The 16,744-nt window shown below is 37.1% G+C and overlaps 1 protein-coding gene across 1 annotated transcript in view; it reads right to left on the reverse strand.

Annotated features, from left to right (window-relative positions):
* The window catches only part of Gpc6 (glypican 6), a 1,180,899-nt gene that overhangs the window by 566,852 nt on the left and 597,303 nt on the right, over positions 1-16,744 (reverse strand). Inside the window, exon 3 of the mRNA XM_008827006.3 lies at positions 14,749-15,140. Coding sequence (XP_008825228.1) covers positions 14,749-15,140 — 392 coding nt within the window. The remainder of the gene's footprint in view (positions 1-14,748; positions 15,141-16,744) is intronic.

The raw sequence follows: 16,744 nt of genomic DNA on the forward strand, positions 1-16,744 counted from the left end.
GTTTTAAATTAACTTTTGGTTTATAATTTTTGATAAAAATTAAAACATATATTAATAATGTATTGTACATATACTTAGGAGATTGAAGTGCTGTCTACTATGCCCTGATTACATGCTTGTGTGATGCTTTATATATATTGTGTTATATAAAACATTACATTTTCACTTGTTTTTTGCGTTTTTGCACTTACAGAAAATTTTAAATTGTATATGTAGCTCAAAGTATACAACTGAATGGCATGTCCATAGATTAAAAATATTTATATTCAGGGGCTGGAGAGATGGCTCAGCGGTTCGATTCCCAGCACCCACATGGCGGCTACGAACTGTCCTTAACTCCAGTTCCAGGGGAATCTGAAGCTCTCTTCTGACCTCCGCAGTATTGCATGACACGGGAGCACTCCCATACATGCAGGCAATACACTCATAGACATAAAATAAAAATTTAAAAAGGATATTTATATTTAATGAAAAAAGCTTCTTCCCTGAGCAAGGAAGAGTGGAATTAAGAGTGCAAAGCCTTGACATACAGATCCACAGCCCTCATGTAACCAGGGAAAGGAGAACCACAGCCACCTTGTAGGATCCATGCAAGTGTAAGGGACTAAAGCCCTAATGAGCAAACAGGTCACTGAGGGATAATAAAGAGTGTATACTTCTTGCTTCTCATTCCACAGGAAAGCCTTCTTTTTTAACTTCAACAAGGCTCCTTCAACTGACCTGTTTAGAGTCATGTAGCTCTGAACATATCTCAGCTTGGGGCTGTGATCTATCAGCACCCACCTCTTTGTTTAAATTGACCAATCCAAAATTAGGAGAGGGAAGGCACTATAATACCTAAATGGTCCAAGTCCCCATGGAGGCTTTGGATTCTCACTTTCTGGGTCCCCTCTTCACTTGTGGAAAGCTTTATCTTTCTGCATGAGTGTGTGTACGTATGTATGATTCTTTATGTGTGTAGATGTGATTATCAAAGTTGGTTTTCTTCACTCTCTGCTGGCCCGAGATTTTTCCTGTCCTTCAATTCTTTACCTGGCAGAGAAAACAAACCTGACCCCTAGATGGTACCCAACAAGACCCTGAGATTGATTATGCCAACTGTAATACTAGGGCAAGGGTCAGTGTCTGAAAAGCCCTTATCACAGATACTGGAAAACACTCCCTGACTGTGAGCTTCTATTCACATTAGAAGGGAAAACAATTTGATACTGGAAGTGATATCATGATGATATTTACAAGAAGAGTTCAAGGCCCATGCTTGCTAAGGTCCATTTCTGTAGGATTAAACATAATAGTGCATATCAGGAGAATGTTCTTGAGTTCATTAACCTAGGGAGGAATCTTTCCTGGTCCTGACATCAGCAAAAAAATCAGCCTTTTCTTAGATACTGACTTGTTGTCACTTGATTGAGGAATGAGGTTTCTCTCACATTGATGGTTGATAGAAAGCTTCAAAATGGCTGTCCAAAGTCAAAGACTAAGGTCAAGCAATAGCTGTGGGTGAAATTCACCGAGTATATTCAGTTCACAAATGCCATTACCATGTTAAATACTTTGAATAGTCTTGCCACAAAGGCTATGTACCATTTTTTTTCTGAAACATGGTTTTATTTAGCTTTAACTTCTGCAGATCTTACAAAGAAGTAGATACAGAAAAGCTTTTATCTATTATGAATAAAAGGCCAAGAATTGCAATAGATAGCAATGAAAATTAACTCAGGATCAGGCCAAGTACCACAGAGATCAGATCTGCACCAGACTGGGACATAGATGCACAACATAAATGAGTTCAAATTAAACTCATGAATTCCAGCTGAATTTTTCTATATGGCTACAAGCCCCAGATTTGTAAAATGTTCCACAAAACTGTAAAATCACATTTTATATCAGTTCTCCCAATTTAAAAATATTATTTGCAATCTTAACACTATGGCAGATAAAAATACCTGCCAACCAGATTAGAGCAAAGTTCACTGGTTGCCATTTGGTTTAGACCCAGATGCTTGGCCCATTGGAAAATACTGCCTATTTTCTCCTGTCAGTCTCTTCCCTTCCTCCAATTTATGCCTCCTTCTGTTTTTGTTTTAGTTTAGGGAAAAATGCTTAAGTCATATAACTGTAGTGTAAATAATCTAATAAATTCCAACCCTTAAATACACAGTAAGGGAGTTACATAGCTCTCATATATCCTGGAATTCAAAGAGCAAAGGCAAGATAAGTATGTGCATACATACTTTGCAGCTTGTTTTTCTTAGTGAAATGTGCAAGGGTCACTATTTATGAAAGTTCCCCAGATATATTCTCAGCAAATAGATATCTTAGAACCAAGAAAAGTCTTTAAGAAACAATGTTTTATTAAAGAAATGTCACTAATAGGGGAAATTACATAAGGTATTAAAAATAGAGTTCAATATTAAATACCTCATATGATTTTACAATGTTAAATTATATACAAGTTCACTAGAAACAAACTTTGGAAACCAATCTGGATGAGCAGAGGAAGCAGCTCTGTGGCAGAGCACCTGCCTAGCATGGGCTAGCTTTGTCATTTCAACACAGGGGGTTGATAGGATCAACTCATTCTATTTTTGTATTCTGTATTTTCTAAAACAATTCTGGTTAGTGAATTGGTTTTATAGTCAGAAAAAATATATGAAAACATACAAACGTATTTTCCTTTTAAAATACTTTATTATTTTTATGTTTATGAGGGTATTGCCTATATGTATGTAAGTGTACTTATGTCATACAATGCCCATGGAGGTCAGAAGAGGGCATCCGATCCCCTGGAAGTGGTGTTACAGGAGTTGTTAGCTGCCATGTGGGTGCTGGGAACTGAACCCATGATCCTCTGCAAGAGCAGCCAGTGCTCTTAACTGCTGAGTCATCTTTCGATCCCCACAAATCTCTTTTTGGAATGACCATTGTAAAGTAAATATCCAGTTGATTCAAGTTAGAGTGGCAATGTTGTTCAAATTTTCTTGGTAATTTGAAGGCTGGGGTGGGGGTTACCCATTTAGTTTAGATGACTCTATAAGACTAAATCATCTTGTCAGCTCTCTTGGATTCATAAATGCAGCACAAATGACAAATTATAAATTGATCGAGAGAGGACATGGATAGTTTGGAGCAGAAGGTTAAACAATTTATTAAAGATTTGGTGTATCAGGCTGTTACTGGAAAGAAAAACTATTGCTTTAATACTTAAAAAGACTGCACATGTATGTCTTTCAATCTGTATTCTACCTGTCATCCTAGCCCAAATGTCAGGATATATTTTTCTCCATTCTGAAATAGATGTTTGAGATATTTTATGGAAATAGTATCATAAATGTTTTATGCAGTTATCTTCTGCCTACAAATCGAGTAGGCTATCATAAGTTTCCTCTTTTCAATAAAATTCTTTATTGCAAGCACAGTTGAATTTTCCCTGGCATCAGTCTCTAATTTGAGTTATAAAATCCTCCAAAGGATGGGATGGAGGCTTCTGTGTTAGGCTTGGTTCTCTACTGGCTTTCAACAACACTTTAAAATCATGTACTTCTTACTAAACATTGTTGGTTGTCATTAAAATACAGTGAAGCAAATGTTGCCTTATGTTAGGATATATTTTTAGTAAGAGAATGTTTTCAGAAAGCCAAGAGCAAATGAAAGTTTTAACACATATTATTTATAAATGAACATATTTCTTTATGGAAAGACATATTTGTACCTACTGTGAAAATAGCATGTAAAATAATGTTTTCATAATTAATACATTTATTAAAGCTTAAAATGTTCAGTGAATGAATTTTTGATTCTCAAAATCTTACAGAAAATGAACATAGAAAACCTCAACTTACTGATTTTGTCAGATACTGTCAACTGGTGGGGATGAGATTCCCATATACAGCCCACTGTACTTTGCTGAGTATTAGGTACAAAGGCAGTTTTTGACATGTATCACATCCTGCAAGGGCAAAAATGAATTTAAAAGTTCTGTTTATGTAAGTTGCTTAAACATCATTTGATGTTAACTTGGAGTCTCTATTGATTTTACTCTCGTTTACTTCCACCATTATCTTGTTACTGACACTCTGAACTGCCCATTTTCAATCTTGGCTATCCTCGGTAGACAAAAGAAAACACAGACTATCAACATTGCTTGGGGTTATTACGGTGTTCTGAACATCCGAGATTGATCCATTTTGTTTGTGCTGAATATTGCTCAAGTTAAAGAGGTACAATGCACATATATGAAAAAGAGTGGCCTTTGCTTATCACTTCAAAGATGAGAATAGGGGAAATCCACAGAATGTAATAATGCATCTCTCATCTTCCTTAAATCAATGTGACCTAACACCTCATTTAAAAAAAGTACTGGCATGTTATGTTCCCTACCCAAGTTCTCCTTCACTGTGTGAGCACTTCTAATGCAGGAAATCTGTCAGGCTTTCTTAAAATTCTTTTGGATGTGTATCTTGGTTCATAAACCTCTATAGTGCCCTGTTATTACATAAGGGAATGTCGTTGTAACATTAAATTTTAGAAGATGGGACAATATAAAAGACATCCTCTAACTTTTCAGGTTTGGCTTGTGATATTATACACCCTGGGTTGCCTCCTGTCTGTATTCCAAATTGACTTTTGCATGTGAATGTAATTATAGAATAGCCTTGTTTCCTAGAGCCTTCTGGTAGAAGTTGCATGAATGCATTTGGAGATAAACATCCAAGAATAGAGGCAGCTTTGGCACTGAGATAAACTGTCAGGTTCAGTTTTCTTTATGAAGCCATTTCTGAAGCAGTTTTCTTTGAGTTCTATCTCTAGAGTTTTATCCTTTGCCTTTTTAAAAATTTGTGATGTACTTTAATTGCTATGTTTTACAAGTGGCTGTTCCCTATTAGTAACAAAGTTGCTTAGTCTGCTTGTAGAACATATTTTCCAATGCCCCAGAGAAGTTCTGAGACTTATGAGGCACAGGCAAACAGAAGACATGCCAATCAAAATATGTTTACTGTGAGTTCATCATGATTGTAAATAAAGAGAATACATCGCAGGGGAAAAGGATAAGGCGTTAAAAAAAGAGTAAAGGAAACCTGAACACAGAAGAGGTAAAAGCCAAACATACCAACAACATCAAAGTATGCTGATAATTTCTCTATTTTTAGCATTGCTTGAGAATACTGTATTTCAAACTGTTTGAGAATCAAATTATCTGTACCATCTTGGCTAATCATTTGATGTTTCCAAATATGTCATGGCCGGATATCTCCACAGAGCAAACATGATGCAGCTCCCATCAAAAGGGTGGAACCCTCATTCAAGGGCGAGGCTGCTGCTGATACCTCGTGTGTCAGGGCAATATGAAGTTGCTACAATGATTTCCTCTAAAAAAAGACTTTCAATTTTATACTTTTTCCTGTTGCATAGTTGTAACATCTTGCTCACAGACAGCTGTTAGACTGTGAACTGCAATTTGTAGACTCTGTTCTAGACAGAGACAAGACCATTAACATCCCAACCAATGAAACTATTTGTACTGGGTAGCTTCAGTTGTCAACTTGACATACTTGCCAAGAAGGAGCCTTAACTGGGAAATTTGCTCTATTTGAATTGGTCTGTGGCCATGTCTGTGAGGCATTTTCTCAGTTGTTGAGTAGTGCCATCCCTGGGCAGGTGGTCCTGGGTTGTATAAGAAAGCGGGCTGATGGGGGCTGGAGAGATGGCTCAGTGGTTAAGAGCACTGACTGCTCTTGCAGAGGCCTCGGGTTTGATTCCCAGAACCCACATGGCAGCTACAAACCGTCCTTAACTCCAGTTCCAGGGGAATCCAAAGCCCTCTTCTGACCTCCACGGCATTGCATGACACAGGTGTACTCACATACATGCAGGCAACACACTCATACACATAAAATAAAAACAATGAAATATTTTAAAAAAAGAAAGCAGGCTGAGAACAGGCCAGAGGAATGAGTCAGTAAGCAGTATTCCTCTGTGCTCTGTGCTTCAATTCCTGCCTCCAGGTTCCTGTTGAGTTCCTGCCTTTGAATCTTCAGTGATGAACTATGATCAGGATATGTAAGCCAAGTGAACCCTTTCCTCTTCTAGTTGGTTTTAGTTAGAGGGTTTTATCAGAGCAACAGAAACTAACAGAAACGAGGTCACCACTTCACTCATGTTAGGCTTAATGAAATTCATAACATCCCTATGGTCAAACCCAAGGTCTATTTTTTTCTGCTTGTTCCATTTAATTACCTACGGCAATTGAGTCTATTGCTTGCAATCTTACTTTTTAAATTCTCTCTCCATTTACTTTTAGGCTAGCACACCTTTCTCGTTCTTTGTATTTGTCTTCCTCTTTTGAATCCTCTTTAAAAATGTAAAGACTGATAGTTCATATGATCCTAGTCTCTTCTTTCTCAGGCTATCCTACTACACTTATAAATAAAAAAACTTTTTTTTTCTTTTTGAGACAGGGTCTTCCTGTAGCTTCAGCTGGCCTGGAACTCTGGAGCTATGTAGACCAGGCTGGTCTCAAACTCACAGAGATATGCCTGCCTCCCAAGTGCTGGGATTGGGATTAAAAGTGTGCATCACCAAACCTGGCTTGAAAAAGGAAAATGTGTAGCCCAGGCTGGCCTCATGCCTCTGCCTCTTCAGCATATCTTATGGGCATGTGCCACCACAACAAACTTTAGATCTCGGTAATTTTCACATCTATCAGCAGATAACTGTTACTAAATGGAAAGAAACTGTGTCAGGAATGCTGCTTGATACTGGAGAAAGAAAAGGACAATACTACATCTTAGCTAATGGGCTGTAGTCTGTGTTTTGCAGAGATGCTCTCCAGTCTGCTCGACACCTGCTGTGCTGCAGGTGGCATTGTCTCTCAGCTGGTCAATCATAACAACTTTCCACAAAAGAATCTGCGTCATCTCCCCATTTCCAGGACACCATCTTCATGGATCATTTTGCTTAAGTAGAAAGAATTCACATATTGTCTTTTGAAAAGCTCTTATTCATCTAAAGATATTCAGAGTCCTAAAGGTAAGAAATGATGCCTAAACTATATGGTTCAATTGACCTCATCTTCACAAAGCCATGACCTCAGATACTGAGAGAAAAAGCCATACCTTTTTGTACCCTTGGAATGGTACCCTCCATTTTATTTTTATTTTATTTATCATTATTTTTTGTGTGTATGAGTGTACTGCCTGCATATGTGTAAGTACACCCCTGTCATTCAGTGCCCACGGAGGTCAGGAGGTTTCAGATCCCCTGGAACTGGAGTTACAGACAGTTGTTAGCTGCCATGTGGGTGCTGGGAATTGAACCCAAGTCCTCTGCAAGAGCAGCCAGTGCTCTTAACCTCTGAGTCATCTCTCCAGCCATAGTACCCTCCATTTTATACATTCAAGTCCAATGTCTATTCTAAGTTGCCTTCTCTAATTCCCTAAGACAAAGTTAAACATCTTTTTCTTCAGGATGACACTGCATTTCATCTGAATTCTTATCATTGTTCTGATTACTCATATTATAGTTCTGATTTTTATACTGTATCCTCTCTGTGTAGAGTGTGATTTCTTTAAAGGCAAGGTGATTTACTGTTTGTCTGTCATGAACAATGTCAAGTACATGGTTGGTGGAGTGCATGCATCTTTCTGAGAGGAGCATTGTAATGCTTCTATCTATAGAAAGTTTGCTTTAGCTTTTGTTTGTTTATTTTTTTCAGAGGACAAAATGGTGGCCATGGTGAACAAGTGAAGGTCAGAGGACAATTTTTGGGTTCGATTCTTTTGTTTCACCATGTGAGTTTCAGTGATGGAATTCAGGTCTTTAGGCTTGCAGCAGGTATCCTTATGCACTGAGACATCTCTTCAGCCTTATTTTTATTGCTGATGCAGAATATAGATAGGTCCAAAGTTATTTCTGAGCCAGAGAGGTTTGTTTTTTACTGTGTTTTACAAATTTTTTGTTTCTATTGAAATTTTATATATTTCATACAGAACATCTCAATCAATCTTAATCATCTTTATACCCCAGTCCTCACTGGCACCCTCCCAACACACCCCACACTAGAATTCATACATCCTGTCATTTGTGTTAAGGCCTATTGTGTTAAGTTAGTGTCACCAGATGGTCCTCAAGTGCAAGTTCATCTACTGAAGGCTATCTAGAGTCCCTCTCTTTAGGAAGATCAGCTCTTCCTCACTTACTGGTAATCAAGCTGCCAATATTTCTTCAGCTAGGATTGGGATCTGCTGTCCATTTCCCCAGTTCTATGCTGGGTTTTTGTCTGCTTGAGTTTGTATGGGACTTGTGTATGCTGACACCATTGTTGTAGGTTCATACGAGCAGGGTCCCAGGAGCTCGTAAGCCTCTATTTCCATTGGTCATGAACCTTCTCCCTGGCTTTTACAATCTTATGAAACAGAAAACCAGGAACATAAAAGGTCATGATGGCCAAAGTGTAGAGAGTAAGAGCCTGCAGAATGCTGGTCCTTGGACAGGACTTTTATATTAAACTTCACCCACCAGTGTCGAAGAGGGGATGGAAAGATTGTAAGAGCCAGAGAGTTTTAATACAGAAGTTTCACTTAGGTCTCTAGTCCTATCTTTCCCTAGTCATTGCTTTGTATTTGATGCCTCAGGAAAATCATTTGCTTAGTATTCCTGGAACATGCCATGTGATGCCTTATTTCATACTCTGAAGTACTGCTCATATTCTTCCTCTACTTGAAATATCCTTCACCACACCATGTGTTCTTATCATCTACCCAATATCAACATGTCCTTTAACATGTTACTTCTGGCTAGTAGTATACAAAGCGCCTTTCCTCTCTGTTCCTAAAATATTTATTGCACAATATTTTCATTGTTTATAGAAATTGCCTTTTTACCTCTTATTTTGTAATTAGTAGTTGCAAGTACTTTAATTTGCTTAGTCTTTGTGTCTCAGGAACTAAAAAACAGTACTTAACATATAAAACATACCAAAGAAATGTTTTCTGATCAAACCTGTAGAACATCTCTAGAGTATCTTGTAAGGTCTATATCCGAGTCAGACAAATGGTAGGTTATTGTAACCATCCATCTCAGAGTAGAGAGGAGGATAGTTGATACTAGTGGATACTGGAGAGGGGAAATGTAGTAAGAAGCTTGGCTCCCAAGCCTTTTCTGCTCATTGTAGAATTGCTCACATTTCATATTGAATAAAACATTAAAATCGGATTCACTGGGAAGAAAGGTGCTCATTCTAATGGAATTATAATAGTAATTTAACTTTAAGATGAAATAACATAATTCAAATATAAGTTATACAGACATAGCTCAAAAAGATCAAGAAGAAAGTATATACAAATAGCTATTAAGGTCTTCCGTGTTCTTGGTCTTTATCCTTTTCGTAACTGAATCATTTTCCAAATTTATATCTCTAAACTATGCAGTTTTCAAAGAAATCTTAAAATTAGTAAAGGATTTTAATTATTTTAATCAAAGCAATCAAATTATTTTAATCAAGATGTGGTCTTCTTATTTCTATAGACTTCACTATGATCTATCCTACAAGCTATTCTACAGAGGAAAATATGATTTTTTTTTCCTTCTGATACCTACAATACCTTATTCTCTTTGGATTTCTAGATTTTAACACAGAAACTGGACCATAGAATAATTCATACCTTTTTGTTTAAATTGCATCAATAAGCTAGTTTTTGTGTGGTTTTTTTTGGGGGGGGGGGGGTTTGTTTGTTTTTTGTTTTTGTCTTTTTGAGACAGGGTCTCCCTGTAGCCCCAGCTGTCCTGGAACTCAATATGTAGACCAGTCTGGCCTTGAACTCACAGACATCCACCTGCCTCTGCCTCCGAGAGCTGGGGTTAAAGGTGTGCACCACCACACCTGGTAGAAATGTGCCTTTAAACTGGGCATGGTGGCTCATATCTGTAATCTAAGTGCTTGGATAGTATCTCTTGTAGTCCAAGATGTCCTCAAACTATGTAGCTGAGGATGATCTTGAACTCTTGATCCTCCAGCCTCCACTTTCCAAAGGCTGGGTATGCAACACCACACTCAGTTTTTTTTATTACTATTTTATTATGAAATTATTTATTAACTACCTGCAAAGCACTTTTCAAATATAATAGTCACAATGCCATCATATGTCAGCAAGTGTAAATTATTTATCTTGTTTTAAAAGTTGCAAACATGAAAGCATTATTGATAAGTTTCAAAAGGTTGACCTATTCTTCCTAACACTATAATTGAGGTAATCTACACTGGATAATCACCAATTACAGAAGAGAATACACAAACCACAGAAGAATTATAAAGGGGTTTCATCCACCAAGGCCTTTTTGGGGTTCTTTTCTGGATCACTCCACAAAATTTAGCTCTAATCAAACACCACCACAGAAGGAAAACAAAACCCTGATAACTCAGGTTATATCCATCATGGGTGTTCTTATTTTTATCTTAAAATTTTCCAAAATATTAAAATAGAATAAAATTTCTCTCATAAATTGACTCCATAGCACTTTCTTTAGGATGGTTTTTCACTGTGATCAGAGATTGTGTGAACTCAGATGTGGTGAATGCATCATGTTTGAGTCTTATCATCAAACCCCAGTGTTTGTAGGAAACATAAACAGGTATCTGTGATAAAAGTAAGACTTTCTTTTCAAAAATCATGACCCCCAAGAAAGAAAGATTAGAGGTAGATGACAGATAGATAGATGATGATAGATAGATAGATGATAGATAGATAGATACATAGATGATAGATAGATAGATAGATAGATAGATAGATAGATAGATAGATAGATGATAGATGATAGATGATAGATGACAGTATTTGTCAACAGCTCAGGTGCTATGGATCCCAGCTCTGTAACCTGCCCATTTTTTTCTGGAATAAATCAGTGATATGATATGCATAGATGATGTCATTGTTCTTGATACAAATTGTGGCTTTTGCTCCCGAATTTGTGCAAAGTTGAGTGTGCATGTATGTGTGTGTGTATGTGTGCATGTGTGTGTGTGGTGTGTGTGTGTGTGTGTTCCGGGTATTAAACTCAGAACACACTTAAGCTTGCAATATAAGTACTTTACTAACTGAACTATATGTCTGGCTCAGGATTCAATTTTAGTGAAGAAATAAGATGTAAAAGTCATGTCTTCTTTTGTGTGTTGGACCAGGAATGACACTAGAGTTACTTCCACTATTGCCTCTATGATGAATGATAGAAACTTGGTATAGACCTGCCAAGATCTCTTTATGCAGCCCTGTATAATGTATAAACTCTATGTAAAGTCTTCAGAGTAGCTGTTAGCATTCATGTTTTTACTTGCTAATGACCACATATAAAAGGACAAGAATTACATTTTAATAAAGTTACCATGGCAAAAAAGACTAGACCCATTAATTTAAAGCTATTTTCTACATTATCAAAACTGCCTTTTATGTTCATTTTAGAACTTTACCTTCTATATATACCCATTATCATTTATCATCCTGTAAAGAAGGGTTAGCAAGTAAAAAATTATCCATGAATTTTACAAACAACCAGGAGTTCTTGTGATCAAAACTACACAGGTGAAAAATTCATGGTTAGATGACAGTAAAGTCTTTCCCCATCTTAATTTCTTTGAATGAAAGAATCTTACACATGATGCAGGAACATTCCTTCTACATCCAGCAACTGGTGTGAAAATAGGATGCATGCCTTTAATCTCAGCACTTGGGAGGCAGAGGCAGGTGGATGAACCTCTGTGAGAGCGAGGCCAGCTTGGTCTACATAGCAAGTTTCAGGTCAGCTGGAATTGTTGTCTAAGTATGTGCATCAATCGCTCCAGTAAAGTATGAATGATGCTGCAGCTACAAGTCTTGCCAATACTAGTGTACTCAAAAACGGTAATATACACAGAAAGTGAATCCTACTTCACCAACCATAGCTACTCATGGCATAATCATATAATGTACCTGACATAGAACTTAAGTGAGTTTCTTCCTTTCCTAGGTTAGAAAAGGCATTCTTTGTATCCATAAAAAGGCAAGTGTACATTAAAAATTATTATGTTGAGGCTTACAAATTAGTCTTCCGCTATTTTAAAAAAGAATTTCCCTATTATGTTTTGCCAAAGAAGTAAATTTCCCAGTCAAAACAATTAATTAGAAGCTATTAATAATGCCTTCAAAGACTTAAGTAGTCACTGTAAATAAAAAGAGGAACTGAAGGAAATCAAATCCCCAAAACACGATGAGGAGATGAATGAGTTTGTTGATGTCTAATTGGAAACTTTGCTTTGAATTCTCTGATGCATCTGCCTTCATCCACTAACTCATACTCATTCAATTCACAGAGCACTCAGAGGCTTCAGATTTGTGAAGGGCTTAAACTTCAAACTCAATCTTCCTTTTCTTCTTAATATATTTATTCCTTACATTTTTTTTTCTTAGTATACAAAGTAGTTGAGTGGGGTAGTCATGTTAGCACTAATAGCTACATTTCTAGTTATCCTAGCTGTAGACTCTCTGGAAATTATTAGAAAAAATGAAAATACTGAAATTCTTAAGTTATAAATTATTTGATAATTCCTCCAATTCCTTTTATGTGAGCTGTGAGCTCTATCTATCTACTGTCTGCCTACCGACCCACTTATCTACCATTGTTTCTTTCTGTCTCCAACAGAGACCAGATACCAACACAGGATTTATGACTATAGATGATTAGGACTAATGCAACTCAGGCCAGTCAAGTCAAATATGTGTAAAACTGTTAACTTTCCAGTTACATGATCCACAACCTACACCCACTCCAAAAGCTGTTGCTTTGAGAATAAAGGGATTAGAGAAAAAAATTGATTTTGTAGAATACACCCCTCATCACTTCTTGAAAAAGCTAAATATGACCTTCAACTGATGGTTGAACCCTGACATTTACCTTCACCCTAAAGAGGGGCATGCCATCTCTGGGCAGTTATTAATGCCATGCTCTGAGAAACAGGAGAAACAGTCTCCTGTGGTTCCTTAGGTATTTTACAGAAAAATATATACTGTCTTATGTACCTGTAACTTGCCCTGATCATGCACATGACCTAAAATGTCACTGACATTTAGGCAGAGTCAATATCAAGAACTAGGAATAGTGGTTATATCTATCCACGCTTCTTCCTTATGTTTCTCAAATGCTAGCTGTTGGGCTGTTGGGAGAGCTGGCATAGCGGTTAAAGGCTCAGGCTCACAATCAAATGCTAGTTGCATGTTTCATCCTTGAAGATTGAAAGCTTCCCCTCTGAAGTCTCTGTGACCAAGTTTTAATTTCACTTACTGAATTACAATTTAATTATATTTATTTTTAACAACAACATATATATTGCTAAGGATAGATAGGATATAATTTTTGTTTTTATACTTGTTTATGTTTTAAAGACTAGCTTCAGGTGATCATAATTTCTCCTTCTATTCCACTTAGCTGATTCCTTATTAAACCACTTTTGAGGACCTTGTTCCTTTCATAGGTCAAATCTATGACATTGTTGATATCCAACCCAAGACACTGTATCAAGAACAGTGCTATATGTATATACATGTAAATAGTATATTTGATTATATATCACTAAATTCCTTACAATTATTCATTTAAAAGACTTTGCAAATAACTTTTCTGCATGCTGTTACTTTTTAAAAACTAATAATTTAAAAATGAATTGCTAAGAATCTTACAAATAATGCCACAGAGAAATGCTTTTAAGGGCATAGACCACATGGTCTTTAGGCCAAGATGTAAATATCAAGATAAAAATTGGAGCAAAAAGAAATGTAGCAAAGTCGTGCTAATAGGAAAAATACTGTGTATCCTGGGCTCAGTCCGGCAATAAAAAATACTATTTGCCAATAATCTTTGTACAAATATGACCTTCTTTAGGAGATATAATACCAGATTCCTTTTATATGTTGGTTTCCTTTTGCTTCTTATATAAATGATCTTTTAGGTTATTTGTAAGGCTGACCTCATAAACGAGTAGGCCCACCTCGTAAGAGCAGTTAAATGTCAAGGCAGAACTTAAACAAAAGCAGGTATGCTTCACACAGGAAATGTTCAATGTTGAAAGCCAGTCACAGAGAATGATCTCTTGCATTAAAGGTTTAGAGACATTATCCTCAAGAAAAGGCACCAAAGTGGATTAGTGATTTATCTTTTTCATAAGTCCAACACAATACCTGGTGTGGCATTACAAAGATAACGAATAACCCATGAGAGGATCAGGCAGAACCTACACTTTGTATCCATTAGTCCCCCGTAATGCCGTTCCACAGGTGCAGGCACAGGGCTCTGCTTTCACCATTTAGGGGCCACACGGCTTTTTAAAAGAAGAAACGCCATATGCCACTGTTCTGTCTCTACTTACTGCACCTATGGAGATTGCCTCCCTTCATTCCTTAGAGTACCCAAGTGGACTGTTCATCCTTAAAACTTTGATCACCTGATCCTAGCTGCAAGTCAGTTTGTTTGCAATTGACTCTTCATGAAAACTCTGCTAAATTGCTGATAAATACATTATTTGCCAAATGATATGGAATTACTTAAGATTCTGATTTTTTTTTCACTAAGAAAGGGATTTAAAAAATCACAATTGATCTTGGACATGTACCTGATTTCTCTAAGAGAAAAGTATTATGAATAAGAATTTTTGACCTAAGGTTTTTTTCTAATAATTTCTTTAAAGAAAAAAGAAACACCAAATAGGAAGACTGCACACTCTGTTACCTTGGAAACTCGGTTGGCAACTTCTCGGCCCACCGTGAGCCCCTGGACAAAGGTGCGGGCAGCAATGAAGGCGCGGGTGACCTGAATCTTCAGTTTCCGGGGGACATCTCCAAAGGGCTTCAGCTGGTCTGTGTACTTGCTCACGCATTCCAGGTAGTCCTCGCTAAAGTGATACTGGGGATTTATCAGCTGGAACATCCGTTCCAGAAGCCGAGCCCAGAAGTCATTGAGCATCTCCTCCAGGTTGACGTTGCCCCCGGTGTAGTATCTCTTCAGCTCAGTGAAGAGGTCCTGAAACACCTCTGAATTCTGCATGTACAGCATCCCATAGGTCCGGACAAACATGTCATTTAGGGACTTCTCTGCATTCTCCAGGAGCTCCCGGAAAAATTCTGGCAAGCAAACAAGAAAGCAGTCATAAATGAATAAGATCTAGAAAGCCCAAGACCTCTATTGACTTTAATCATAGCTGCTTACGGTTTTCTCTTTTTGGTAGTGCTGAGACCTGAACTTAGGGCCTGGCACATGCTAGGCTTAGTTCTACTGAGCTGTATTCCCAGAAGAACACAAGCACTGTTAATGCTGGCTTTACTGGAAAACAAAATAATATGACTATAGTATTAATGAAGTGTTGAGAAAAATATTTCAAATGAGATTTGACCACGTCTGTGATCTTCTAGGAGACAAAGAAAGGAGAAAAACCCTATGATTTCCATTTGAAAACACATCCATTAATATTAGGAGCTTACCAATTAATACCCCTCCAAAAATAGCTCAATTATTCTTTCATGTATTAAACTCAAGACAAAATAGATTGCAAACATAATAGGTAAAGGATCATCACTAACACATTAACAAATGAGTACCAATAAGCATATTTCCTACCTATTCACAAAGTAACTGCAATATTGAATTAAATTTAACTTTCTATTTGGAAAAGTCCTTAAATGAGGTGCTCAACTTATTGTAATAGTTTGGACTCTTTCTAATTCCTATATATAATAACCAATAAACAATGTCCAGAGATTGGTGATGCAGTTAAATTCAATTAATGCTAAAGCTGTGCAAAACATTATTAAGATGACCATAATCCATAATGGATCAGAAAACCATGATGTATCTTGGTTATTATTATAGACTATTATTTTAGAGAATTGGGGAAGAATATTGGCAGCTGGGCTTTGTGATTAGGAAATTCTAGTTGAAAAAAGTGTATCAACAAAGGTATTCTTCCTGCCTGCATGTGGGAGCTTCTGAAATCACCGATACAATCAGCATAAAAGAAATTAAAGACAATGGATATGGCTAGTCTCATTGGTGTTTGTTTCAGGATCATTCAAGAGGCACTTCATGTGTGCATACACACAGAAGTCATTCCAAACATAAGTCTTGGAAGAGCAAAGACAAAGTTTTATCCCAATTGCAGAGTATAAGCTAGGTAAGGAAAAAACTAAGGAAAGATGTTGCCTTTGAGTTTATCAACCCAAGTTCCAACAACAGAGTGAGATTCTGTCTCTTCAGTCTTCCTTTCTATACCTTGAAGCTATCTATAGTCTCCCTTAGAAATGCAGGGAAAAATCAAGTCCCACACAATTCAAGCACTCCGAGCATAAACTGTAAAAATATTCTGCTTTGTGAAGCCCTGGGGAATTTGTTCCAAAGCACAGAAGGAAAAAAGTGGTGAATCCTTCTCTGGAGTCACTGTAGAAACTAGTGTGTGTGTGTGTGTGTGTGTGTGTGTGTGTGTGTATGTGTGTGTGTGTGTGTGTTTTCTCAGAGTTGCCTGATGAAACATATAATTCTATCACTTCCATTCTTTCTGATTCATAGAAAATCAAACCATCTTTTTGCTAATTTAATACTGTCCATACTAATCATATCTATTTCAAATAAGCCCAAAGCAACAAAGGCTAAAGAGGACTCTGTGCACCTTTTTATCCTCACATGATGAAAGAATGCGTTCTTTTTCTTATAGAAACTCATTTGCTATAAATAT

Source organism: Nannospalax galili, unplaced genomic scaffold, assembly GCF_000622305.1.
Source record: "Nannospalax galili isolate Female #2095 unplaced genomic scaffold, S.galili_v1.0 scaffold272, whole genome shotgun sequence".
Classification (NCBI taxonomy): Eukaryota; Metazoa; Chordata; class Mammalia; order Rodentia; family Spalacidae; genus Nannospalax; species Nannospalax galili.